A 26,681-nucleotide genomic window follows, 5' to 3' on the forward strand; every position below is an offset into this window, starting at 1 on the left:
TCTTTTTTACTTATTGTTTTTGAAAGTGATAGTGTCTGGTTTTCTTTGAATATATTAAAAAATCATCTAAAATGCCAGTATTGATTTCACTATTAATAGAGTTGTAAAAGAAATCACTGTGTGTGTATGTCTGACTGTCTTTGTGCACATATGGGTGTGGTGGTGATGGGGGTCTTTTCCTGTATGTGTGTCTGTGTGTGTGGGTTTGATTGTGTGTACAATGTGAAACATGTTTGGACCTCTCGTGGATACATTCCTCTATCCACCACTCTCTGTCCATTTGTTCGTTCATCTATCTCTGTGTCTGAACCTGTAAAGTTAGATCTGAACAAACCCATCTGCCATCCTCTTACAACCCCTTATGCTCCTCAGTAGCCCTCCCTCCCCCCTTCTTTCTGCCATTATAATATTAACAGCAACATCACTGTTGTTTTTCTCTTTAATTCTGCTTTAATTGCTGGAGCAGGTAGATTTGGCACACAGACACATTCCTCATAATCTCTAGATGTTTGCAAAATATTCCCCATCACTATCACGAGCCAGGCCTATTATGACCACCAAAATTTTTTTCCACAAATGTAATTAATGTAGGATAGCATTCATTCATTCATCTTATGTTTTGCATGCACATCAGAGGTCACCCCTGCAGTAGTTGTGCATAAATTGTTTTTTGTTTTTGCTCATATTCTAGGACCACACACAGTATGGGTGTTGCAAAAGCAGTCCTTACATTAAGATCATCAGCATTTACTTATTCATCTAATACATGGCACACCTTTCAGGAACAGTTGCTAAATGTTACAACTTGGTCATCAGCTATTTAAAGACTCTGTAGCTGCTGCCCTTCTCTTGTTATCATTGCTCTTTTTTGCATACATTTGCTTATCAAGGGTAACTTAAAGCCCTCACATTTGTTAGGTTGTTTATTTATACAGATGGATAAATGCACCTTAAGTAGTTCAGGTTGCACCAGCAGTACCCCACCTTGGTTTCAATCCTGCAACCACTTGAATTTAACTGTGCAGCACTACCACCAAAAAGCACAACTCATCCACATACTTGATACTTGCTGTCTTTGCTCTCACATCCTAAACTAATCATATTTGATCTGTAAAATTACACAGACACTTATTGTTGCCTGCAACTACAACAGGCAAGCACAAGTAGACGGAACTGTTCAAGCCATCTCATAAACACATGGATTTCATTAGAACTGGAACAGGGAATAACCATTATTATCCTCATTAAAGCCATTATTAGAATCATTATCCCTGGGGTACTGTCAGCCCTGCTTTAAATTAAAACAATATTATCAGGGATTACTGATAATCACAACAAATACCTTATGTAGGTTAGGGGGCCTTCTGTAATTATAAAGAGAACTCCACTAACAAGCACAAATCTATACCGTTTGACCATTTCCATCAGGGCAGACATTTTTCCTTAATGCAGCAAAGCTGAAGCAGTTTACAAATTGAATAAAGAAGAGCATCTGAAACAACTAAATATCTGTGATAAAAATACACAACTATCTCTGCAGAATGTCTTGTTGTTTCATTTCTTTGATTGTAAATGACCTTTGACCTACTATGATGTCATATAAACACAAGACAGATTCTCTTCAGTGTTCGCTGAAGTGTTCACATGATTCAGTTGTATCAATTTTTACGCACAATGGTTTTATGTCATTAATGTGTATGTGCATGTGAATTGGGCACACATGTACATGCACTCACACGCACACACACAGACTTTATCTTTCTCTGCAAGTCTGGCAGCTGTATGTCTCAATGTATGATTGTGACTCACTGTGATCATGGCTATCAGCCTCCACTCTTTTCAATATTTCCATTCTGTTTTCCAGCAGTCTGAAGTTGCTGTCTTTCTTGCGCTGTGCTTCCACCCACTCCCCCTTTGTTTTCCACTTAGATGTCCGGTTTTATATTTGCAGAATTTCCAAGCTGCAGAGACATATCATTTCTCTCCCATTTTTCCTGTTCTGAAGATTTTGTCTACAAAGTCAGTAATACTGTATGGTGGAGAAGACTGAGGAGAAAGCGAAGGAAGAGGAAGGAGACCGAAGAAAAGAGTGAGGACAAAGAAGAGACAGCAGAGAAAAGCGAAGATGGTGGAGAGAAGGAATGAGAAGAAAGATGGAAAGAGAGAGCCACTTCAGAAAATGAGCATGTCAACATCATGTAAGGATTTCCTTGGCAGCTTGTTCACATTATCAAGCTAGGACATGCCTTTGGATATTCTGTGATATCATCACCAGTGGACATTTCCTTGGCAGCTTGTAGCTGCATCCCAAATTACTCCCTTACATATGCCTTGTATACTTGATGCTGTATAGTGCATTTTATGGGTATGGAGTGTGTGAACCAAAAACCTTCTTTCAGGCATTGCATCAATCTTATCATCATGCGCTGCAACTATTTTTTGAATATCTGGTACTTATAATGGGATTGCAGTCTTGTGTTTGTTGTAGGTGTGGCAGATTTTCAGTGGGTAGCAAAAATTAAACCAGTTTTCTGATTTCCAATGTAAGAACAAACTGGTTACATAAATAACATTAACTATCAGTGGCCTTCTCATTTGCTTGTGCTCCTTGTGAGGTGAAGGCTGGGACATATTTATTCCCACTACTTTATTTATTTATTTTAGTTTGATTTATATGTGACATTGGTATTAAACACTCTCCAATACCAGCTAATGTAATTTGTATGATAATTTGTATGATAGTTTAAAATAGTAGCAATCTGGCGAGTAGTATTTACAACTAAATCACTTTTGACTGCTGTTTTATGTAAAAAAAAAAACCTTATGTGGTGCATTGTGGGATATACTTCTTCTGAGTAGTGTAAAATTCTTGTCTGCTATATTTTTCAGAACATTCTGGGGTAGCTGAAGTACACTATATAGATTACTATACCTCATGTCCTCAATTAGAAAGCTTATAATGCAAAAAGTAGTGCAATTTATAGGTAATAGAGAGAAATCTGGGAGTCAGCCTATGACACCATCACATGTCAACATGCCACTAGGTAATATCATCAAAATGGGACATGCCCATTTTGACACCACTGAACTAAATCCACACATTTCTGTGGACATGACAATGACTGGTTTGTGCATAGTTCTTGGAAGTTGTTTGCATTTTGTCACTGCAAATGAAATGTATATTGAATCAGCAAATTCAATATACCCAATTGTATAGATAAACACACATTGGTGATTAAGAGAAGACAGAGCAGCCTGTGTCAGTTGCAGAGCCTTCAGAGTGTGTCAGACAAATATTTGGAGGATGTGTGAGAGAAAAGCACGGCACTGGCCATTAATCTCACTCACAGCAATTTCTGCCTTCGGACCTCATTGGAGATTGTGTAAATCTGCAGGTTAACTTGACGTGGCGTGATCACTCATTGAAACAATGAAAGCATAAAAAAAGACTTCTCTGAATTTTCACCACTAACAAAAACTCCATAGACTGGAATTGTCATTTTTACAGTATATTCTGTTACACCATTTAAAGTCATTCCTGTGCAGTGACCAATTGGAACTGCCTCCTCAGAGCTATGTGAAAACAAGTAAAGAGTGAAAACTTTGAAAAACCTCACAACCACAGCACAACAAACTGGCAGCCATAAACTGTTAACCATAAAATACACCTCATGTTTTTGACATGCCGGCAAGGGTCATGAACTTAAGAGGGTTAAAATCAGATGACACTTGGCTGATCTGATCTAATGAAACCTTTCTCCTGTGAATGTGACAATATTCATCCGTGTGTGTTATGAATTCCTTCTGCTCAATGAATTTTTATGCTTTTGTCTATTTAATTAAAACTATTTAACAAATACAAGATGAAAGACACACTGGAGAAAAATAGGTGTGTGACAGAAGAGCTGAGATGGTAGGTGAAAGAGACAGAATGCTTGAAGTAAGCAATTTAGTGGACACACAGGAACAGCTGCACATGACAGGCATGTATAGTTTTATATAATCTTAGACCCAGTAAGATCTTCCCCCAAAAATATGGCTTTTCCATTAGCCTATCCCTCTGTCTCCATCTCAGTATTCTGTTAATGAACAGTACAAGATGCATATTAACATTAACCCTCTCTCTCTCACACACACCCAGTCCCACCCTGTCACATTCTCACTCCATATCACACATACACATTCTTTCTTAATTTCAGTGAGCACTATGTGTATTAACATTCCTCCCCTCTGCCCTCCCTCCAACCTCTTACTCTCCCTTATGCTGCTTATACTTTCCCTTAGTCAGCCCTGCCCTCTGGAGGAGGGGCTAGGGGGTGGAGAGTCCGTGAGAGTTGGCAGAACTTGCACTCAGTAATACAAGCCTACTGATATCCAGAGTGATGGCCTGAGAGACGGACAGCAGCAAGGGGATTGTGTGGAACCAGTGGGAATTTCTTTGGATGACCACACACACATACACACACACACACAGGACAACAGCCACAGAAAAGGAGCCAAAAAGAGAGAGAGAGGACAGCGCGGTGAGCCTTTACCCATTCAGCCCCACAGGGAGCGCACATAGCTCACCTAAATACAACACACTCACTGTCACACACTGTCACACATGAACAACTGCACACTGACTCAGACACAATGATCCCATAGCTCACTCTGGCATACAGACCTACATTGCCTCTGGCACACTTCACAGAGTAAAGCAAAAATGACAGATTTTACACTTTGTATGTACAACTCTGCATAACAACGCACAAGGAAGGGGTCAACACCAGAGTAAGTATTTTTTTCCTGAACAATATTTCAATGGACTTTTTGCATGAATATGACATGTTTACACGATGTGTGAATGCCTATATATTTCAAAACTGTATCATAATTACAGTGTGTGCATGACTGTGAAGAAAAGTGATTCAATCACAAAGTATTTTAGGCATATCTGACCTGTTAGAAAGCGCAAGACAAACGGATTCCTTATTTTAAGAAACCAGTACAGTACATTTGTTGCATGGGTGATATAATTTTTTACATTCAGCAAAAGGTTTGGTTTATGATGACAAACCCAAAAACCAGATGAGCATTAAATATTTTTCCTTTGAATTTACTGATTAAAGGATTACTGTCATTAACTGAAGATACAGAAGTAAACAGGGAATTGTTACCACAATCCTGAAAACATGTAGGACCAATTGCATTGAAGTCAGTAGGGGTTTAAGCTTGGTGGTTATATCACTAGACCACTGAACTCTATTAAAAATGACTGCACCTAAGATCCAAGATTAAGACCAGCTGTTCCAATTGTGTCAGTTATTTATGCGTGTAAATAGGTTTAAATCCTGTTAACTGTTGTTACAACTGTCCTACGTTCTTGTCCCCCCTCAATTCTTTGTGATGATGAAAAAAGTGCTGCTTGTTTCCGTTTCAGAGAAAGTAAAGTGGATGAGAAAGACAAACAGGATCAAGTCATGTACTGACAGACAGGTAAGGAGCAGAGAAATCTACTTACAGAAACATTCCAGTGACAGCTCTCTATTATCTCAACAAGAATTATGACTCCCAAGGGGCTTAGAAGTTTCCAGAGAGAAAGAGGGCAGAGAGAAATGGGGAGGCACACAAAGAAACTGATATAAGCATTGTACACACAGAAATGCACTTTTCAATGGCGTCTGTTGTGTGTGATGGCCCATTTAGTTCCATTACACTTTCAACTCATGAACTTACAATATAAAAATGTTATTGTTATTGTTATTGTTAGTGTTATTGCTGCAATGATCACTTGTACACACCTTGACATTCTCATTTAATTTGACCTCCTTCCTTTTCATCATCTTCTTCTTCACCTTTTTATTATTTCTATTGTATTCAACCTTAATTTATTTTATAATTAAGGTTGATTAATTTTATATTATTTTATATTATTCTTTTCATACAGAAAAATGGTAACCATTACACATTAACCAGATATGCAGTTTCACTGTGTAAAAGTTGAAAGTTGCTAGGAGACATATTTTAGTGACTGTATTGAATTTTGTGACAACAGCTTCTAAATGTTAACTGTGAGGGAAACATTTGACCTTTGGGCTCGAGAATATTGTCGACCACATGTAGACGCGCACTGCACACATGTGTGAGGCATGTTGCTGTTCTACTGCAGCCTACATAATGTCCTACGTTCTTGTCCCCCCTCAAGATTGTGTATCTTAAGTCATTTATCAATATATTTTATTGGACAGTAACTTAAAGAAAGCAGTCATTTTAGCCTGGTAAATTTGTATGGTGTCATTCCACTAGAGCATCTTTATCCCAGATGAAGGATTTTTGAATGACTGTTATTATACTATTAATAATATCAGTATATTAGTGTCCATTCTTACTAACATCTTTCTTGTGATCATCATGTGATCATGGTAATTTTTATTATTAGTAGCGGTAACAGTAGTAGTTTTCATTGTTAATGTTGTTTTTGTTATTCCAATAAGAACAATTAATTACAGAAATGTGCGCAAGTCAGTCAAGGAGAGCATTTGAATACAAGGAATAGGAATAAACTAAACCCCAAATCAGAAAATCTGCACACACAGCCACAAACAAAAGAAAACAATGCAAAATAACAAAAACTCATTAACAGTCAGGACATCCTCTCAAATGCAATGAAAACACAACAGTGTTGCCCTTACGACCAAGAACAATGTCCTTGGCCTCCCACTGAACCTAGAACAACCACAAGCCCCTTTCCCAAACTCCCTGTCGAGATGAGTGCCCACTCATATCCTTCTCTTCTGTCTATGGTTGTGAGAATTGATTCAGCTGGGACATCTCAACTATTGTCTGAAACATGCTGTGGCTGCTTCTAGCTTTCTGCACTCTGCACAGAGAGTATCTATTTGCTTTTATATTTAAAATATTTAGAAATTTTAGGGATTAGTCCAATAAAACTATTCCATTTTTAGTAGTGTACCAAAAAATATAAGTGCATAAACTGAACACTTAATGCACAAGTATGGCAGCATAGTCACTATTCAAGGGTATGCTATGGGCATGGGCATGCAGTGGAAAGAGTGATAATGTGAATGTCCTACAGAGAGTCCCCCCCCCCCCCTTGACCTCCCTAGTGGTACGATTGATTTCATCCAGCAGGAACATGGGTTTTAAGATTAGTGAGCTCTTTACATCTCCTAGCGTGCTGTATGAATGGCATGCTAATGGCACAGTGTTTTGTCTTTGTGGCTGAGGTTATGTAGTTTTCAAGGTGGCTTTTATGGTAGAAAGGTGCATATCTCTGAAGACGATTTTTAATGCTAACCAGTCACTGCACAATCATAGACACATATTTCAAAATTAAATTCCCACCAGTCTGTAGCAGCTGCAGTGAGAGTCATCTGATTCTATTGTTCGGTTACCAGAATGTGAATACACATTGTGTGTGAAGAAATAGTTTTAGTCCTAATCCATCTGCACCGGGACAACCCAATTACTATGGTTGGCCATTGTGAGCCAGTTAAAGATGGAAAGAAACAAACAGGCCACAATTAAATGGAGCCTTCTTTCAAATCAATGTGTAAAAGAAATCATATCTAAATATAAGAAATAAAAGGAGAGAGGCTGTCACCAGTGTGACATAGATAGCAGTTGAGCTTATGTTCACAGCATTACCAGGTGGGGCACAGCTATTGTTCCTTTGCGAAAGGCGCTTAACCTGAGTCATGTCAGTAAAGAACCAAGCTGTATGAATGAATAATGATGATGCATAATTGTATGCAATACATAATCACGTGAGGTATGAGGGCGGCAGTGTAGCATAGTGGTTAAGGAGGTGGTTAAGGAGCAGGACTCGTAACCGAAAGGTTGCCGGTTCAATCCCCACTGGGACACTGCTGCTGTACCCTTGGGCAAGGTACTTAACCCACAATTGCCTCAGTAAAAATATCCAGCTGTATAAATGGATAACATTGTAAAGAACTGTAACCTATGTAAGTTGCTTTGGATAAAAGCGTCTGCTAAATGAATAAATGTAAATGTAACCTGGAAAAGGGTGTCTGCTTTGCAAATAAACAGTAGAGAGAGAAACAAGAAACCCAGCAGAAATTGTTTAGTGTAGCCAAGGGCTACCAGCACTGCAAATTTGCCATCTGTGATACAACATACCAGTATAGATGAAAGTCTGTGGTTATGTTTTAAACTCCTTTATTTATCACCTTGGCATGATTTTGGATGTGAGCATGCGAACTAGGACAGTTGTCTTTTGCATGTGAATCATATGTTTACAGTGTGTACATACTTGTGTTTACAGTGGGTATAAAGTCAGTTTCATGTTCATGGGTAGGATGTGCTGAAGACAATGAGCTACAAGTGAGGAGTGCCACTTTGAAAATCGCCTTATGTATTCATTTAATATGCTCAGTGCTGTTAATTCAAACTACCTGGCATTTTACCAAATGACGTTAGGAATTTAATCTGGAGTTCAGGGAGTCCACAAGGTTCCTACGTACAGCAGAATCAGATCTTCATTCATGTCCAGACAAAAATAATCAGCTGTCTTTGCAAGGTTTCCATTTGCTAATTTTCCACTACAGCAGAACTGGGTTCAGCCTAAATTCATATACAAACAGTTTGGTTTTCATGAAGGAGGCTAACAGTGACAAACAATCAGACATTATTAGATAGCCTTGAGCAGAGACCACTGATGGAGTCAGACACCTATTTTCCTTTTTAAGGGGTACAAAACCTTTGGCCCCATGTTTGTAAGGAAAAATATAAATACATATACCAAGAAGTGAACACACATGGGCTGTAACTCCAGCCAGGGTGGACTAATGGAAACTCCTGCATCGCACCCTCAGCAGTGGAAGCTCAGTTGCAGGAGTGATTGTTAGATATAACTGTGTATAATGCACAGCTTCTGTTCTGATTAACATTTAATGTATTGTTTTGGAAAGCAGTAACTGTAAATAATGTTTCCTGGTATTGTCTATGGCTTGTGTATTGCGTGTAAAGTGAAGACAGAAGAAAGGGAGAGGTTAGCAACAATTTGTCATGCTGAGGAGAGGACAACTCAACAAGACTGTGAAATAATTTGGTTTGGTTAAATTTCAACTATGAGGCCACAGTACTTCTGGGTCACATAGCATACAGCATCTTAGAATATTGAACTGAAATAATCAAAAAAGATGGTGTGTGTTTCATGAAAAGTTTGTTTGTGGCACAGCTACTGAACACTGGTCTTGTTGTCTTTATTTTCTTCATGCAGCCCAGACTTTTGTTCCGTGTTGGTGCTTAATCACCTGACTCATCTAATCATTGCTTTGCGATCATTGAATTTATTTATTCAATTCAACAAACCCCACTCCAAGTTCAGAGAACTGGAAAACCTGGTGGATTGTGTTGCCTCACAGGACTAGATTTGAGTAGTTCTGTCTTAGGGTCTCCTCAATGAACACTGAAAAGACACAGTTTCACATTTTAACATTTTAGCCAGCAAAATTTCTCACCTGTCACACAGGGGTGTCACTCTGGCTGGAGAAAGGATCTGGAGAGTATCACATTTTACTGTGATACAAGTGAAACATGAACAAGCTACTTGCTACCATTCACTTCTTACTGCCCACACTATCCTGTTTTGTGAGGTATTTTTGAAATGACGTATATTTTCATAAAGCATGGGTTTTTCACCTTAAAGTTAGTCAGTTATTGTCACATTTTTAAATTGCATACCTGCCTTTTGACTTGCCTTTATACAATACAGGATGGTTGTTTTTTAATAGCTGGGACTGATAAGTAATATTTTATTTTTGGAACTGCTTTTAAAGTTGTTGTATCAATGATACAATATGATGTAAATGTAAATATTTTTGACTTATAATAGTCATAGTCAGTTAACTTACTGTTGTCATTCACAAGTGTGCATGTTTTCATTTGGATCATCTTCATAGTGACATTTTCAACTGCATTCCAACAATAAAACACCAGCCTGCAACTGAAAACAAAATTGAGGTCTTGGCAGAAATAGACAACTTGAAAGGAACAGATGTGTTGAACAGTATATAATTATTCATACATATTGTAGTTACTGTTTTCTGTTTAATGTAATAGACCTTAATGTAATCAATGTAGTATTAACTGGTAAGTTATTGTGAATATAGTGGCTTTGATGTCACAGTGTCAGACATACCATGACCTTGCTTTTCACATGCATGTTTCCTGAACATGACTGTTTTTAAATCAGCTTTGTTGTGGGGTTGTCTGTTATGTCAGATTCCTTTTCAACACTTACCAGAACCCCGCAAAATCGCGTGGATACATCATACTTTCGCGGAGTTATACCCAAGAAGATGTTTTCGATCACGGAAAGTAAATTCACTCAAGCGGTCTTTTTTTTTTGAACGACACGTTGTGTCTGTCGTTTCATGTGTCATAGTCATGATCTTTTGACAGAATAATTAGTAGCCTACTTTAACACATCCTGAAGTTTGCCATGTCAGAGAGTCTCAGTTTAGAAGCAAGTCAGGTTTAACTGTCAGGAGCCACTGTCGGGACGATTGTAACAGTTGTTTCTTTCGTCCCTCTACAATAACAAAGTTAGCCTACTTATTATATTATTATACCGAAGTCGTTCCACATTTGTACAACATAGCAACTGGTATTGATAGAACACACACGTAAGTTGTTGATCACAACAAACATTTGTTTCTGTGTGTAACATTATCTTTTAAAATGACGTTTATCTGAAAAGTGTTACTTTGGTCCCGGCTCTCCCCTAAGTACCCTAAAGTTATTATCCCTTTCATTATGCAATGTAGCGCGCTGAGTTATGTTTTCATTTGCGTTATTAAGCTTCTCATAGTTTACAGTTAGAATTTGCTATATTTTTAACGTTAAATTACTGTTTCCTCAAAGCTAAAATTAGCTAGAAATTTTCCAATCTAGTGTTCTGATACCGGTTTTAGCACACGCGCTAAACGGTTAATCACACCGCTGTGACCGGACGCTCGAAAGGGTTATTCCATTATGCTAAATAATTAATGGCCTAATTAACATCAACGAATTGGAAAGTTAAGGGTATATGGATCTAAGTAAATATATTGTCATATGCGCTATTAGGTTTATCCAAGTGTTCGTGGGGACTGGGGAAGCTAAATTACCTCGCTTACTGTATGTTTAACTTCATGTTCTGTTTCATGTTTATTTACCATTTGTTTTATAAGTTACAATGTAACTTATATGTGTTGGTGTTACAAGTTCATAAGTTATATTATGTTATACTGTGTTGAAATAATTAACAAAATGTTCAGTCTCCTTGCTGGTTGTTCCGACACATTCAGAATCATTACCGCTTTTGCCGTTAGCATTGTCATTAACAGGTGGCTCACTTCGTGCAAGCGCTGGTAAAATTTATATTTTAAAGGCTCATTATTACGGTTTTGTATTTCTCTGTAACGTAGCACAATGTTAACAATGTTACTTACAACATTCTTCCTCAGCCCTGGAACTCAAACCATTTTCTGATGCCCCAAAAATATATATATTTAAATAATTAAATTAATGACATAAATGTGCAACGACTAGTCGACTAATGGCTTGAACTAACGACTATTAGTCGACTAGGAAAATCTTTGGTCGGGGGCAGCGCTAAATTGAACTGTTATGCTTATCTCCCTGCACACACCCAATGGTCACGCAGGAGCACCAAAGTGAGGCAAGTGCAATCTGATGCACTCCAACACACCATACAGAGGAGCAGATGCCCCCTCAGAGGATGGGCATCCCCACTGATGTCCCCCAGGGACTTTACAGGTTCCTCATGAGCCTCTAGGGGATGCCACAGTGGAGAATGAGGTAGTCCTGGCCATCATATTCACCATTATCCTCTGGCAGAATTAAGTGAATTTTGTTCCACCAGGATGGGTTCCCAATCACTGTCAGCAGTTGACGCGGTTGCTTTTAGTTCTTGGCTATGGGGCTCAGCCTGCACTTGAGACAAGCGCTTTACTGTCTATGCTACACAGGAGCCCCCACTGGCAAACATTTTGACCCAACTCACAAGTAGGGAGTTTGAAAATGTTAGGGCTGAGTTGTACCCTTTGTGCCTGTGTGAAGACCATACTGCATACTACCTTCATGTCTTGAAATATGCAGGTGAGAGTGTTGTGTGTTGAATGGTACACTTATACCAGAAAGTGTCCATGGGTACCCATACAAACTCATAGAATCTCATCCAAATCTGCTAAGGAATTGAGGTATGGCATTCAGCACCATGGCTGGCCTCAATAGCTGTGAAACTGGTTAATGTTTCCCTCATAAACAAAATTATGTTTAAGCTATCATGTGAAATACAGGGACCTCCTGAAAGAAAATAACGTATCATAGCTATACATAAACAGAGAAATAACTGTTTGGTGACACAATATTTACTGCTTTGGTCACTAGCTAAATTTAACTGTTTTGCAATATTTACTGCTTTGGTCACTAGTTAAATGTAACTGTTTTCTCTTTAAGCAATAAGTTACCAGAGTTGCAAAAGTTTTATTACTTTGAAGATTGGTCTGTCTCATGGGTCAATCACTACATTTTTAACTACTGTCACCTTTTATTTAGCTTGGAGTATGATAAGAGATCACACTTGGCCATGGGCTGAGGTTGTTGACACCCTGTTTGGACACCGTAAAAGAGAAGGGGGAGGATGGGTGGAGGAAAGATGATGTGAATGACTGATGGAAGGAAGTGGTAAGTGGGATTTTTACAGTCATGGCTGGGACCGGTTTGTCTAGGTTTGGTTGACTGCAGAGAAATTGTCTGAAAATTCTCCTCCTGAATCTTCTTTTGGAGCTTGAATCATGTGTACACACGCTCTGATGGCAAAACTTGATGACAGACAATGTACATACTGTATGTATCTGTTCCTCAGACGCAAGTCATTTGCTGATCACAACTTGTAGTACATTTCTAACAGCTATTAATCTCTAAGTGTGGAATTACAATAGGTAAGCAAAAAAGTCAAATTTGTATGAAAATTTCTTTATCTGAGTGCAGATCTCTCCATGTACACATTGTAAGCAAACATTAGGGTGATAAGACAATTACTACCCCTTACGCACCCATTCTTTTACCATTGCTACATTGCTACAGAATTTATAAACATATAAAGTAATGTATATTATAAAGTAATATACATTACTTTATAATTATAAAGTAATGATCTGCTCTTACCAATATTCAATTTCATGCAATGCTCTTGGCATTGAGTTGTGGTTGCAGATGTTTTTTTCTTTAACCTGCTCTGGTGAATGAGAAAAACTCCTCTCCTCATTCAGACACTCTCCCTCTGGATCTTAAGATGGAGGATGTAAGACCTCTATTGTGAAATTCAGTGAAAAATTAGCATTCACTAAGCCTAATCTACCTCTGTAAATTGAGTTATTTTGAAAAAAAAATTGCCAGTAAAATCAGCTTTGACCTGCAGATGAAGTTACGGCAGGCGCCTCCGTGTCAGCACAGCCTACAGTAGATAAATGATATAGCCTCATTAAAGCTTCTAATTCAGTGCCATGGCATACTAATTACAGTTCAGTGTAGACTTAGATTGAGCAGAAGTGTACTTCTTATGGTCTATGATCAATAAGTGTGATTCAAAGCTGTAACTTTTTGGTGACAATAGTCTGGATGTTCTGTTTTTAAATGTTTATGGCTGTAACTACCCCATTAGGAACAGAATTTTGGGAAGACGCCCAAATGAATGGGAAGCAATGAGGAGCTTTCAAAATAAATCTGTAAATAATATTTTTTAAAATTTTACAGATAAAGGCTTTCTGTTTCAACTTTAAGCATTCCCCTCCCCCTCCTCAAAAAAAAATACCATGCATTCCTTTTTTAAGTTGCCCACGGACACAGAAGCAACAGCACATGGAACCACAATGAAACTCAAAGTAGAGTGGGGACAATTATATCGATCGTATCGTCATAACGTTGTCACAAGAGCAGCCATAATTGCTCTGGGAGAGAGATACCAGGCAAAGCATAAAGAGACCTCTCATCTGCTTAAGCTAGGGAGATCTGCTTAAGATAGGGAATCACTCCAGCCCTACATGTACACACACATACACACACATAGACTGTTACACACACGCAAAGCAGGACTAAGAGGTAAAACAGAGGACAGAGGTAGACAGGCTTTTCTGCCCTCGGACTGAGAACTAAGAGCAGAAAAGAAAACACAGAACATGTGAGATAAATCGACATGGGAAGAAACAGAGAGGGTGATGTCGCTGATCTGTGAAACTGACCGGAAAATAAACTCTCAGATCAGTTGTCAAAATGGTAATGCAGAGATTTTTGAAGTTACCGATAAGAGTGCTTTTAATTAGCTAGTTAAAGTTCACATCATAAAGCATGCTTTTCTACAAACTATGTTTGTTTTGGCTCTGTCACTTTGGCTCAGTAAGAGAGAGGGAGAGAGAGCTAATGCTCTTCTGATATATTCACTGACATTGCACCATGACAGCATAAGATGTGAGCTGAGAGATGCGGGAGTAACACACTTTTGGAGAGGTGTCAGTGGTAATTTAGATACATTCCTCTGGCAAACAGTTTGACAGTCTTTCCTGTTACACAACACACACTGTTACCAAATCACAATGGAAAACCCCAACACACAAACTGATAAACACAAATAGGCTTTTATTATGGTTTGTCATAATGTCAAAGAAAACTTGGGACAATATAATGCCATCTCACCCATTTCAGCACACCCTGCCTGTAATCTAGAGGGACTCTCTCACTGTATGGAGTGTGGACCCCAGAGTTTCTGAATCCACAATCAAACTCCTACTTTCATAGTATTGTCTGGCACTACTCTCCTCCTCTCATTTTCCTGCATCCACTCCCTCCCAGTTCCCTTTCTCTCTCCATCAAGTCGAGCACATTCTTCATCTGCATTTCCATGAATCTGTGAATGGGGAAGCATCAAAAAAGAATGTCTCTCTGTCCAAGATGGCTCCAGGAGATTTGCAGTGGTGAAGATCCTCAAGGCGCTTTTGCATATGACCTTAAGGATCAACTTGCAGTTTGTGAGCACTGCGGCTCATGTGAAACCCAAGTAAATTAGAGGCATGCGATTGCTAGCCTCTCCAGAGGAGGCTGAGATACAAACACATTCTGTAATATGCACAGCCTGGGCAGAAAGTGCATGTACAGGAGCTGGCTCCAATGCTGCTTATGGTTAACTTGCCTCATGGTATACAGCTAAGCTCCTCAATTAAGCACAGCTATAACGGTAGTGCCCTAACTTGTGCTCCACTATACATGATTCCAAGAAACACATACAACATAAATGTAAGATAGTTCTCCATAGCTGAGCAGCGAACCAGGTCTCTCATTTTTTCAGATCCCAGTCCATAAATTAACACTTTTACCTTGCATTGACTATGTATAAATGAAATTCAGCTAACACAAAATTAAACAATGTCAACCATCTCTGAGGCTGCATATTGATGTCCTTTAACTACTGTTGAGTCAAATTAATTCATTAGACCTCATTTTGCCCTCAGATGATACATCAGAAGGTGAGAGGATGGAATGGGAAAGTCAAATGTGAAAATGCTTTCAGATAGGCCTCAACATCTGCTGCTGATAAACAGGTGAAGCAGATTCCCATCTGATCCATTGCTCCAGTCAAGTCATTAGGATTGGAGCTGTAATATGGACTGGAAACCTATGGATACTCAGAGTGCATGTTGCCTGTGTTCCCTGGTGCTTGCTCAGGTGCAGCTGAACCCAACATGAGACAGACGGTCTCTCAGTCCATTTATGTACAGCTGCATTTTACTTAAATCATGTTCATCCAGAAAAGTTGGGCAAAACAAATAATCTAATGCATGGGAAAATAGGATTAAATGAAGAACATGTGCTTGGTTTATGTCATGAGTGACTCTATTTTTCCTACCCATAAATCTGTACATAGACCTCTCCTCCTCCATGTCCCTATAATATATGTTTTTCTGTGCTTCAATTCTTGTCTTCACCTCTCGTTCCGCCCCTCCATCTCAGCCATTTTCTTCACTCCACCCCTCCATCTCATACTTTCTCCTTTCTCCATCACTCCATCTGATCCTTCCTCCTCTCTCCACCCCTCCTTCTGTTTATTTGTTCGTTTGCTTCTTATCTCATGACCGTGTTTCTCCAGTTGTCAGTCTCATCATTTTCAATTATATTTACTTTCATTTGGTTTATTTGTGAAAGAGAGAAAATAAACAACATTTTATTGAAATCTGGAGAGTGAGCCATTTTGGGAGAGGAGGAGAGGGTAGAGAGAAGGAAAGGCAGAAGGGAAATAGAGAGAGAGGGAAAAGACTGAAACAGAGGGTACAAATGAGGAACAGAGGGCAAGGGGGGGGGGGGGATTAAAGGGGCAGAGGTGAAGGAGTTAGAATGGGTGGGAGAGAGGGTGTGCTTATCAACCCAGAGAAAGTATGAGAAGATAAACAAGCAGGGACTTACATCAGAAAGAAATGCACACACACAGACAGACAGCCAGACAGACAGACAAATGTGAGTGCAAGATGTCTGTCAGAGGGAGATGTACAGGCAAGAGAAAAATACAGACAGACAGGATGAGAGGGAATCTAACATCAGATAGACTGACTGATGCTTAGAGGTAATACAACAGCTATCTCATTAGTTTCCATTTCAATAGTCAGTCTATTAATTTCAATACAATTTATTTTCCCATTGCCTCTGTCTCTCTACTGAATTAAATTATCTCTATTTTTCCCTCTCTTACAGTCTGGGAATTTGCCACCCATAGATTATTCGATCATCCCCACATCAAATCGTGGGAACAACAGTGTGTAGAGCACAGAGGGAAAGTTAGAGAAAATGAGAAGAACAAGAGAGAGAGAACATGAGAGAAAGAAGTGACAGACATTAACCAACAGATTAAAGTTGGTCAATCTGATCTGTTTTGTCCAAATTATTTGCTTGTTTTGTCATATTCTGACACAAGGTTTCATGACATGCAATGATTCAGATGGGGAGAAGCAACATTTCAACAAGCAGTTTCCTGGTGCTTTTGTACAAATATACCCTTCTTTTAGCAAACCTAATTATGTTTTAAAAATATTATCATTCTTACAGGCATGGCAACCATCTCCTGGGAAACGGACTGGGGGGGACTAACCCATTCCTCTCCAGTGGCGAGGGGAAACATCAACCTCACATCCTCCCTCTTTCCGGATTATACCAACATCAACAGCACAAATGGGGGAGGATCGCCTTTTCAGATCTTCCCTGAAAATGCCTCCGTCTCCACAGGCCCCCCTCCACACACTCCACACCCCCCGAGGGAGCGCAACATGGCACTAGCCCGGGCAGAAATTGGGGTTTTGGGCCTGGTTCTGGCCTTGACGGCCCTGGGGAACGGGCTGGTGCTTTGGGTCCTGCTGCGGCGAAGGAAGCACCACGCTCCCATGCACCTCTTCATGGTCAATCTGTGCATTGCCGACCTGGTGGTGGCCTTCTTCCAGGTGAGGGCTTCCCCAGCCTGTCGCCATGCATGCCGACTCCTGCCTCCGTTCTCCTCTGTACAGTGTGTGTCTCCTCTCCCGCAGGTGCTGCCCCAGCTGGTGTGGGACATAACGGAGCGATTCCAGGGTCCTGATGCTCTGTGTCGCTCTGTCAAGTACTTGCAGATCGTCGGCATGTTTGCTTCCTCATACATGATTGTGGCCATGACCGTGGACCGCCATCATGCCATCTGCTGCCCCCTACAGGCTTACCGTGGTTGGGGTGACGTCGCCCGCTGGAACGTTCCCTGTCATGGTGGCATGGGACTGGCCTTGGTGCTCAGTGTGCCCCAGGTGAGCGGAGAGGCCGCCCCGCCTTGAGTGGGCCTGTCTGAGGCCCGGCCCGACGCATAAGCAAACTAAACACCTGCTTAGGGCCCCCGTGGCCACCAGAGGGCCCCTTAGAGTGCTTGAAATGTCCCACGAGAGAGCTTGAAATGTTTGTTTTTTTGTGATATATTATAGTAATGGTAATCATACAAAATTGCAATATTATGTTAACGATAACACAATAGTATTGGCGGCGCCAAGGCGGTGGGGGGCCCCCAGATCAAATTCTGCTTAGGGCCCATAAAGGCTTGGGCCAGCCGTTGCCTGTCTCCTCCGTTCCATTTTCTCATATCTCACTGCCTCTGCGCAGAGCAGAGGAGGTGCTGTGGAGATCCACAGATCTCAGTGTCATCAGTCGATTACCTTGACGCATTCCTATGTCACGCCTAGTGGATATTCACAGCGCCTGCTCTAAACCGATGCGCCTACGTGGGAAATCAAAGTTAAGAGGCCAATGTGCCAGTGCAGGCCATTACCCTCTACAGAAATCGACAAGGGACAAAACAGAAATCACAACAGCCTGGGTAATTATATAGAGGGGGAAAATGAAAGGGAGAACATGCTACTTGTAGCCAAACACATTGTATCCAAAGTGTAGACATCACCTTGGCTAGAACAGGATGTGATTTTTTAACCCTGCCAAACAACCACTCATTTTTGTGTACGGAAAGTAATGTTGTGGCATTACTTGTGCTGGGCAGAGCTGTTATGTGTAACACTCAGAAGGAATAAATTCATTTTTATGTCTTTTTCATATGGTTACCTCCTCTCCAAACAGGTATTCATCTTCTCCAGGTCAGAGGTATCTCCAGGGGTGTTTGAGTGTTGGGGCCATTTTATTGAACCCTGGGGTCTTAAGGCCTACGTTACCTGGATGACGCTGGCTGTATTCATACTGCCAGCTCTCATTATCACCGTCTGTCAGGTACTAGAGTCTGTTTATGTATTTGTGTTAAGGCTGTCCCAGGGATGGATTATCTGTATTTGTCTGTATTATTATCTGTGTCTGTGTCTGTTTGGATATTTGTAAAACCAGAAGTGAGTTTGAGAAATGAGTGCTGTTAATATAGTAAGTGATCTGCAATTATCATGTGTTATGAACCGGAAATTACATGATCTGTTTATTAAGTAGTGTTCTAATTTCCACAGATATCATTAATTAATGAATCTGTTGAAAATAGATTTTTATTCCTGATTTTAAATACCACAGTCTTGAAACCTTCTTGATTGAAGTTGTAGGCCAGCAAATTTAATGAAAGACCATGCATAATCAGTGAGGATATTAAATTGACCAAATAAAGCAGAAACACTTTACTTTAGAGAAGCAAATGCAATTTTATATGAACTGTGTGCTCAGAGTTTAGACTGTGCCTTGTGCTGAAGGATGGCTAGCTGTCTGCCTGCCTATTGAATGTTGTACTGTGAATGACAGGTGATATGTCATATCCAGCAGAAATGTATTATTTCTACTTCAGTAATGTGTTTAAATGAGGGTACATCCCCAGAATGTGTGTGTATGTGTGTGCTTATGTGCTGTGTGTGTGAGTGTGTGTATTTATGTGCACGTGTGTGTATTCTGTCTCTGTTGCTCTGTGTTGTCAGCCCACTCCTTAAAGCGATCAGTGTTGCTGTCTCTGTATAGTGGCTCATTCATGAGTAATTATGTTGTTGAAATTATGTCAGACCTCAGATCAAGGGAGTATTACATCTCCCACCACCCTACATCCGTGAGTTTACAGTTACGGGTTGGACAGACATAAATTCATTCTGAAAAGTGGGGCCCACCTAGGAAGGTGATCCGATGATTTGAAACTGATGTCTGACTACATTGGCTACACATAATGTTTCCATGTGAGTTTCCAAGCCAAACCCAAACTAATTTTATTGGTATGACATAACATTTAGCATCAAAATGTTTGATTCTGTGCCTGCAAACAAACATTGGGCTTCAAGTTCGTCACGGGTACATTGATTTAGAGAATCGAAGGCACAAAAGGAAACTTGCATACCATTACTGTCTGGGGCTTAAAATCCCACCAAAAGGAATGATCTTTATGCCTAGATCTGTAGCAAGCATGTATCATCTACACTCAGTGACCACTTTATTAGGTACACCTCTCTAACACTGCGTAGGACCCCCCTTTGCCCCAGAACAGCCTGAATTCTTCGTGGCATGGATTCAACAAGGTGCTGGAAATTCTCCTTAGAGATTCTGCTCCATGCTGACTTGATAGCATCACGCAGTTGCTGCAGATTTGTCAGCTGCACATTCATACTGCGAATGTCCCATTCCACCACATCCCAAAGGTGTTCTATTGGATTGTGACTGTGGAGGCCAATTGAGCACACTGAACTCATTCTCATGTTCCTGGAACCAGTTTGAGATGACGTGGGCTTTGTGGCATTGCGCGTTATCCTGCTGGAAGTAGCCATCAGAAGATGGGTAGACTGTGCCCATAAAGGGATGCACATGGTCAGCAACAATACTCAGGTAGGCTGAGTATTATGCTCAATTGGTATTAAGGTGCCTAATGTGTGCCAACAAAATGTTCACCACACCATTACACCACCACCTCCAGCCTGAACCATTGACACAAGGCAGGATGGATCCATCGATTCATGTTGTTTATGCCAAATTCTGACCCTACCATCTGCATGTTGCAGCAGAAAGTGGTACCTGGAGGGGTCTTCTGCTGCTGTAGCCCATCCATCTCAATGTTTGACGTGTTGTGTGTTCAGAAGTGCTTTTCTACATAGCAATGCTGTAATGTTTCACCCACAGAACTGCTGCTTGCTGGATGTTTTTTGTTTTTCGCACCATTCTCAATACACTGTTGTGCATGAAAATCCCAGGAGATCAGCAGTTTCTGAGATACACAAACCACCCAGTCTGGCACCAACAATCATCCCACGGTCAAAGTCACTTAAATCAGATTTCCTACCCATTCTGATGTTTGCTCTGAACAGCAACTGAACCTCTTGACTATGTCTTCATGATGTTATGCATTGAGTTGCTGCCAGATGATTGGCTGATTAGATATTTGCATCAATGGTCAGGTGTACAGGTGTACCTAATAAAGTGGTCACTGAGCGTACTTCATCAAAACAAAATGAAGCACAAAGTAGCAAATATTTTGTTAAAACCCTCTTCATACTCTTCTTAGTGATAAGAACATACTGTGACAGACAGACATCCATTTGCTGCAGATTTCACCATCAATCATGTTCCTTTTGGTGGGATTTTTACCCCCAGACAGCGATGGTTTGCAGGTTTATTTCATCATGACACAATGTTGACATTGTCAAAATCCTTGTACACATGCATTTCACATACAACAAATGAAGGAAATGCAATAAAAATGTTAAGGGGGGTCCCACAAAGAGTCTTTGTGCCTCTGTATTTATTGGGAAGGTAAAGCAGTGGTCTCTGGTCTTGAGATAGAGACAGCCAGCTGCTACAAGTCACATGGCTGCCTTCAAGACAGCAGAAATTTTTTTCAATATGGGCAGGCTTGAAATTTTTGAACGGCTTCTCTATTTTAGGAAAAATGTTTCTCTTATGTGAGCATACTTCTCATATTTAATTAAAAATTGCAGCTCTGTCTCAGCTCCTGTTTGTCTCATTTGGCTCACTTATTCTGAAAAACATTCCAGCCTAAAGTGCCCTTGCCTGTTTCCTCTTCCAGTTCAATCATTGTCAGGTCAAATTGTTTCGTTTATCTTATTTTTAACGGCAATCTGATGTAATGTTCTATTTTGTTTGTCCAAGATGTGAAACTGATTTTCTCAAGGTTTGAATTTTACTGAAATGTCTGTCCAGTGGTCTTTTTTAAGTTTTCTGCCAGGGCCCAGGGCCGGCAACACTGACGCAGCAGAGCCAGATCCTGCGGCAGCCTTTCCATGAGGCAAAAGCAGCTCATTTGCAAAGAGCAACATTTTAATTTTGGTGTTATGTAAAATGAGAACAGGGGCTGCAGATTTGTACAGCACAGTGTGGTTAATGTGCTGATGTAGGTCTTGGACTCACATGGCAGCCCTCTGTTACTCTACACCTCCCATTCCACTGGCTAAAGATAGCAATCACTGTGTTCTTTTGCCCTGTCTGCCTCTGTCTCACTTAAACTCTGTGGTGTCAAAGTAATAAAATTGCTTTCCTCACCCATCGTACCTTCTCCTCTCAATCATTCTATATTTAGGTACGAATATTCAGAGAGATCCATGACAACATCTACCTGAAGTCAGAAAGAGTGGTATCGGCAGAGCTTAAGAAGAACTCCGTCCTCGTCCGCTTCCATAGTGTGGGGAAGGAGGGAGATAGAGAGAGGGAAAGAGGGAGAGGGGCCAGAGGAGGAGGTGCAGGAGGAAGAGAGGGGAGAGGCAGCCACTTTATAAAAATTAATAGCCCAGATTCTCGCTCCCATGGTAACAATCCCTTTCGTAGTCCCTCCCATCCAAACTCACAAGGGTACCGAACTCACATTCCTTCTTACTGTACCTCTCTTTGCACCTCCTCCAAACTGCCAGACCTTGGTAATGACCCCTCTGAAGATGCTCCTACCCTCGGTGATGCCCTCCCTTTTCACATAAGCTCCCACATGGCTGTGTCACCCTCTCATACTGGCTCACAGGGAGAGACTCAGCCTACTGCATCCAACACCTCTATCTCCAATCCCAGTCACTCTGGATTCTGTGGTGACTGCACCATCCCCGTTCACACCTATGATGTCTCCTCTGATGGTGTACCCCATGATTCATGTCCCTGCACCCCTGAAATGGACTACCCTCCCCCTGCCACGCCCCTCCCAATATCCCCAGCGCCCCCCAGCGTGTCCAGGGCCATGTCCAAGACGGTGCGGATGACGTTGGTGATTGTGCTGGTCTACACTGTGTGCTGGTCACCCTTTTTCATCGTTCAGCTGTGGGCTGCCTGGGACCCCAACCCTCCCGACCAAGGTCGGGTTTCCTGTTCCTGTTTTCTGTCTGTGTCAATCTCCTGCCCAATTATTCAGTTCTGCACTTCTGTTGACCTGAGGGCAGAAAGTAGAATCTGGTCATCTGAAATTCATAGCTTTGTTGGACCTATTCCAATGACTTTAGCAGGGATTTAAACCTTAAGTTTAGACTACCTGGTTGTTGATCTCACAGCTTAGAAACAGCCATTTCAGTTCTTGTTATGTTTATTTGGTCTGTGATGTAGTTCAGTAACTTAGATGTTTTTAATAAACAAAATGTAATTACATATTATTTGCTGGAACTGACTCCATCTAAATGAATGCAAATTGTTCAGTAATACCTGTCATACACACAGAGATCTTCTTAGAGGGAGAGAACTACAGTTTATTTTCTTTAGAAAGCACTTGCCCTCACGGAGGGGTGACTTCTATAGCTTAAATTTCACAGTATTATACTGTAATATATCTTGATGTTTATGGAAGCAATTCTGGTGAAATACCTTGCTCAATGGAACAACAGTAGTGTTCCATCCAGGATTAAACCCAACAAATTTCTCGTTCCAAGCTCAGCTCTGTAACCAGTACACCACACTGTTCCACAACAGGTGACTTTCCAGCCCTGAAACTCTCACTTTAGCTCTTTCCATGCTCTTTGTTATGTTAGTTCTGACCTGACGAGTTTCATGGTAACCTGGTATGCAGTGGATATCAGTGGAAAATAGCATCAAAATTAGGGTATTGAAGAACAGTATTTAAATTATCTTAGCGTAGCACAGTGTTTAAATGACATTAGCATAGCTCAGTATGGAAAAGACATTAGTGTAGCTCAGTATTAACTCTCTCATCCTCTCTCTTTTGAAGTACAGTGCAGAACTGCTCACGCTGTAGACATCCAATAACATGCTGATATTCTTGCTAGATGCACTGTCTCCTGCCAATTCTAGCCACAGCTGTCACTGCCAACAGGTCCAACACACACACACACACACACACACACACACACACACACACACACACACACACACACAGTCACATGCACACTCCTCTACTCCTCTACTCCTCTCCATGTGCACTCATCAATACAGACATACAAGTTAACCACTCACAACTCTTCAGAAGATCAGACATGAACCATGGCTGGATTCAGCACAATGATTTTTTTCATTGAACCACCATACTAAAATGATTGTACATTATATACAGTATACATGTTGTTGTCATCTCTACACTTTAACAGACCTTCTGTGCCAGAAAGATAAACGCAGTGTGAAGGTGACAGGTAGGGAGAGATGGGCAACAACAACAGGTCAGCAGTGATTGACAGGGCTGGGAAGTGAGGGGGAAGGGAAGAAATGGGCTACTATTATGATATTAGGTCACAGTAAAATACAGCAAATGTGCTGAACAATTTTAATTTATCTGGTTATAAGGTTACCAAATTAAAGGGAAAGTAAATAAAAACTGCTTAGTATAGTGTTGCACAGGGTAAAGGTGTTGCCTTTGTTTCCTTGTTATTTCATTCAAAGGCTGCAACTCTTTTTCATATTTTAATTTGGAACTTTTTTGAATGCCCTGAAAGGCTGGAAACCAATGCTGATCCATTGAACTCCATTCATTCTCAATGGCTCACTCAGACTCAAGGTCTGGTTGAAACCAAGTAGTGCCAGGAGCGGAAATCTGTGTCAGATCTAAGTTCTTTGCAACAATGCTATAGTATTATGACCATACTCAAAGCGGACTTGCATCTCAAAGGTTTTGGGTTTAATTCCTAGGTGGAGCGATACAATTATTGTCTTAAGAAATGGTTTCTGTAATAATATCCTGCTGTATAATTGTAATGTGTAAGATATGTGAACTTTCCTTGATGAAGGTGTCTGTTAAACAAATATGCAATGTAATGTCCCTCTGCCTGCTCTTCAGGGGTGGCCTTCACCATTATGATGCTGCTGGCAAGCCTTAACTCCTGCACCAACCCCTGGATCTACACCGCGTTTTCCAACAGTGTGTCCCGTGAGCTCCAGGCCCTACTGCCCTGCCGCAGTGGCTCCCGGGACCTGCGCAGGGGGTCTGTCGTCAATGACTCCACCAGCACACACACCTCCACAACTGCCACTAAGAACAGTCTGTACTGACTGAGGAGGCACACCTGAGAGAGGAGGACACATCCAAACACTCTGAAGTGAACTACAGGTAGTTATTTCACAATAGCAACTTCAGAATTTTGACAAAGAGTGATGGGACTGTCTTTAAGGAGATTACTTTGACAAAGAGCTTTGAAATACAGTGCCATGTTGTAGGCTGAATAAATGCCCTGAAATTCTCAAGTTGCGGTTTACTGATGAGAGTTGTGCTGCCCTCGATTTTCTTTTGCCTTTGGCTGGAAACACGAACTAACGTTAGTGAACTCATGAACTCAACCTGGGACTGCAGGGCCCCCACCGCTTTGAGATAGCAGCATCATGTCACTGTAGACTGACTCTCTGAACTACTGTCATCTCAGTGTGGGGGGGACAGTGGAAGAGCATCTATGCTGAATAAGGGGAGTTTGGAGGAAATGGACAAAAGAAGGTATTTCATTTCACTTTTCATAAAGATGTTATTTTTATATGGTGATGTAATATATTTTGGCTTGACTGTAAAAAAAACTCTTCAAGTAACTGAAACAGAAAAGGTGTGGACTCATATATTGGTCCATTGCTCTAAATGAAAATAAAGTGGACAGTACATACCCATCCAGAAAGCTGTATTGTCAAAAAGCTCCAAAGGTATGAACAGTCAAAAGGAATGCAATTTGCTGAAAGCACCATGGTATGACAACCCAGTCTGCTCAGACTCAGCTGGGAGAACAATGAGAAACACTGGATCTACAGTAAAGCCGTAACAACAGAATGGCACACATGCTACAGCTGCAGCAAATGAACTATATAACAATGGAAAGCTGGGAAAGAGTTGGTGCAATAAACCATCCCAAAATCTGGTCCACAGCAACCTTGGAGAGAACAGACCCAAATTGGACCTCTGCTGTGATCCTTTATGAAGCGAAAAAAGAGCAATTGAGAAATGCTGTCCATGCTGTGGATAGACTGGGGATCAGTGTCAGCGGCAGTTACAATGTGGGAGAGAGAACTGTACAAGCCCTGTGTACAGGAAACAAAGAGGACAGCTGTGGGACATAATAATATAGCTGCACCATTACAGAGTATTTTAATTAGTATTAATTAGAGCTACACATGTTTAAATCTGAAGCCTGTTCCACAGTAAAGTCCTGCTCACGAGAATGATACAAATTTCTCAAGCTCAAATAAATGGATCTGGTGTCATCACAAGGAGAAGTATAAAAAAGACTGGAAAGGTAATGTCAGCTTTGTTTGGGATCACTTTTAGAGGGATGATTTTATGCTGCATTCCAGTAAAATGCATCCAATCCATCAGCCCATCATTCTACCGTAATGTTCAGAAATCTTGACAGTGACAGAGTGTGGATTTGATTGACATAAAAAATTAATGATTGATGATTGATTGATAATAATGATGATAACTGCAACCAAAACGTTATGGTTCATAGGCATCCTTATCATTCTCATGTGACTGGGTCTTAATACTAACACACTTTTGGCATACATTAAGTGTAAGATTCAGAAAATGTAAATAAGTAAAACACAAAATATTATGTTGATTGTATGTACTGCCATCAGCTATATTGCCTAACATGAAGAGAAAACAGTACAGTTGAAAACATAGATCATGAGGTGATAAAGCATTATAGTTGAGGTATAATTACCAGCAACGCTGTGCTACAAAGCAGGGATGCAGCATTATAGAAAGTTGAAATTAAATTCCAAAGGTAAAT

At 40.6% G+C, this 26,681-nt stretch overlaps 1 protein-coding gene across 1 annotated transcript; it reads left to right on the plus strand.

Annotated features, from left to right (window-relative positions):
• The first annotated feature begins 4,391 nt into the window (after window positions 1-4,391).
• LOC118780663 (vasopressin V2 receptor-like) lies at window positions 4,392-24,963 on the plus strand. The gene is made up of 8 exons (XM_036533283.1): window positions 4,392-4,773; window positions 5,423-5,478; window positions 17,122-17,510; window positions 17,595-17,843; window positions 18,658-18,804; window positions 22,076-22,344; window positions 22,468-22,832; window positions 24,752-24,963. Exons 3-8 carry the CDS (start codon window positions 17,124-17,126, stop codon window positions 24,961-24,963), a joined length of 1,629 nt encoding a protein of 542 aa, XP_036389176.1. The 5' UTR covers window positions 4,392-4,773; window positions 5,423-5,478; window positions 17,122-17,123.
• The last annotated feature ends 1,718 nt before the right edge of the window (window positions 24,964-26,681 follow it).

The sequence above is a fragment of the Megalops cyprinoides genome, chromosome 7 (assembly GCF_013368585.1).
Source record: "Megalops cyprinoides isolate fMegCyp1 chromosome 7, fMegCyp1.pri, whole genome shotgun sequence".
Taxonomy (NCBI): domain Eukaryota; kingdom Metazoa; phylum Chordata; class Actinopteri; order Elopiformes; family Megalopidae; genus Megalops; species Megalops cyprinoides.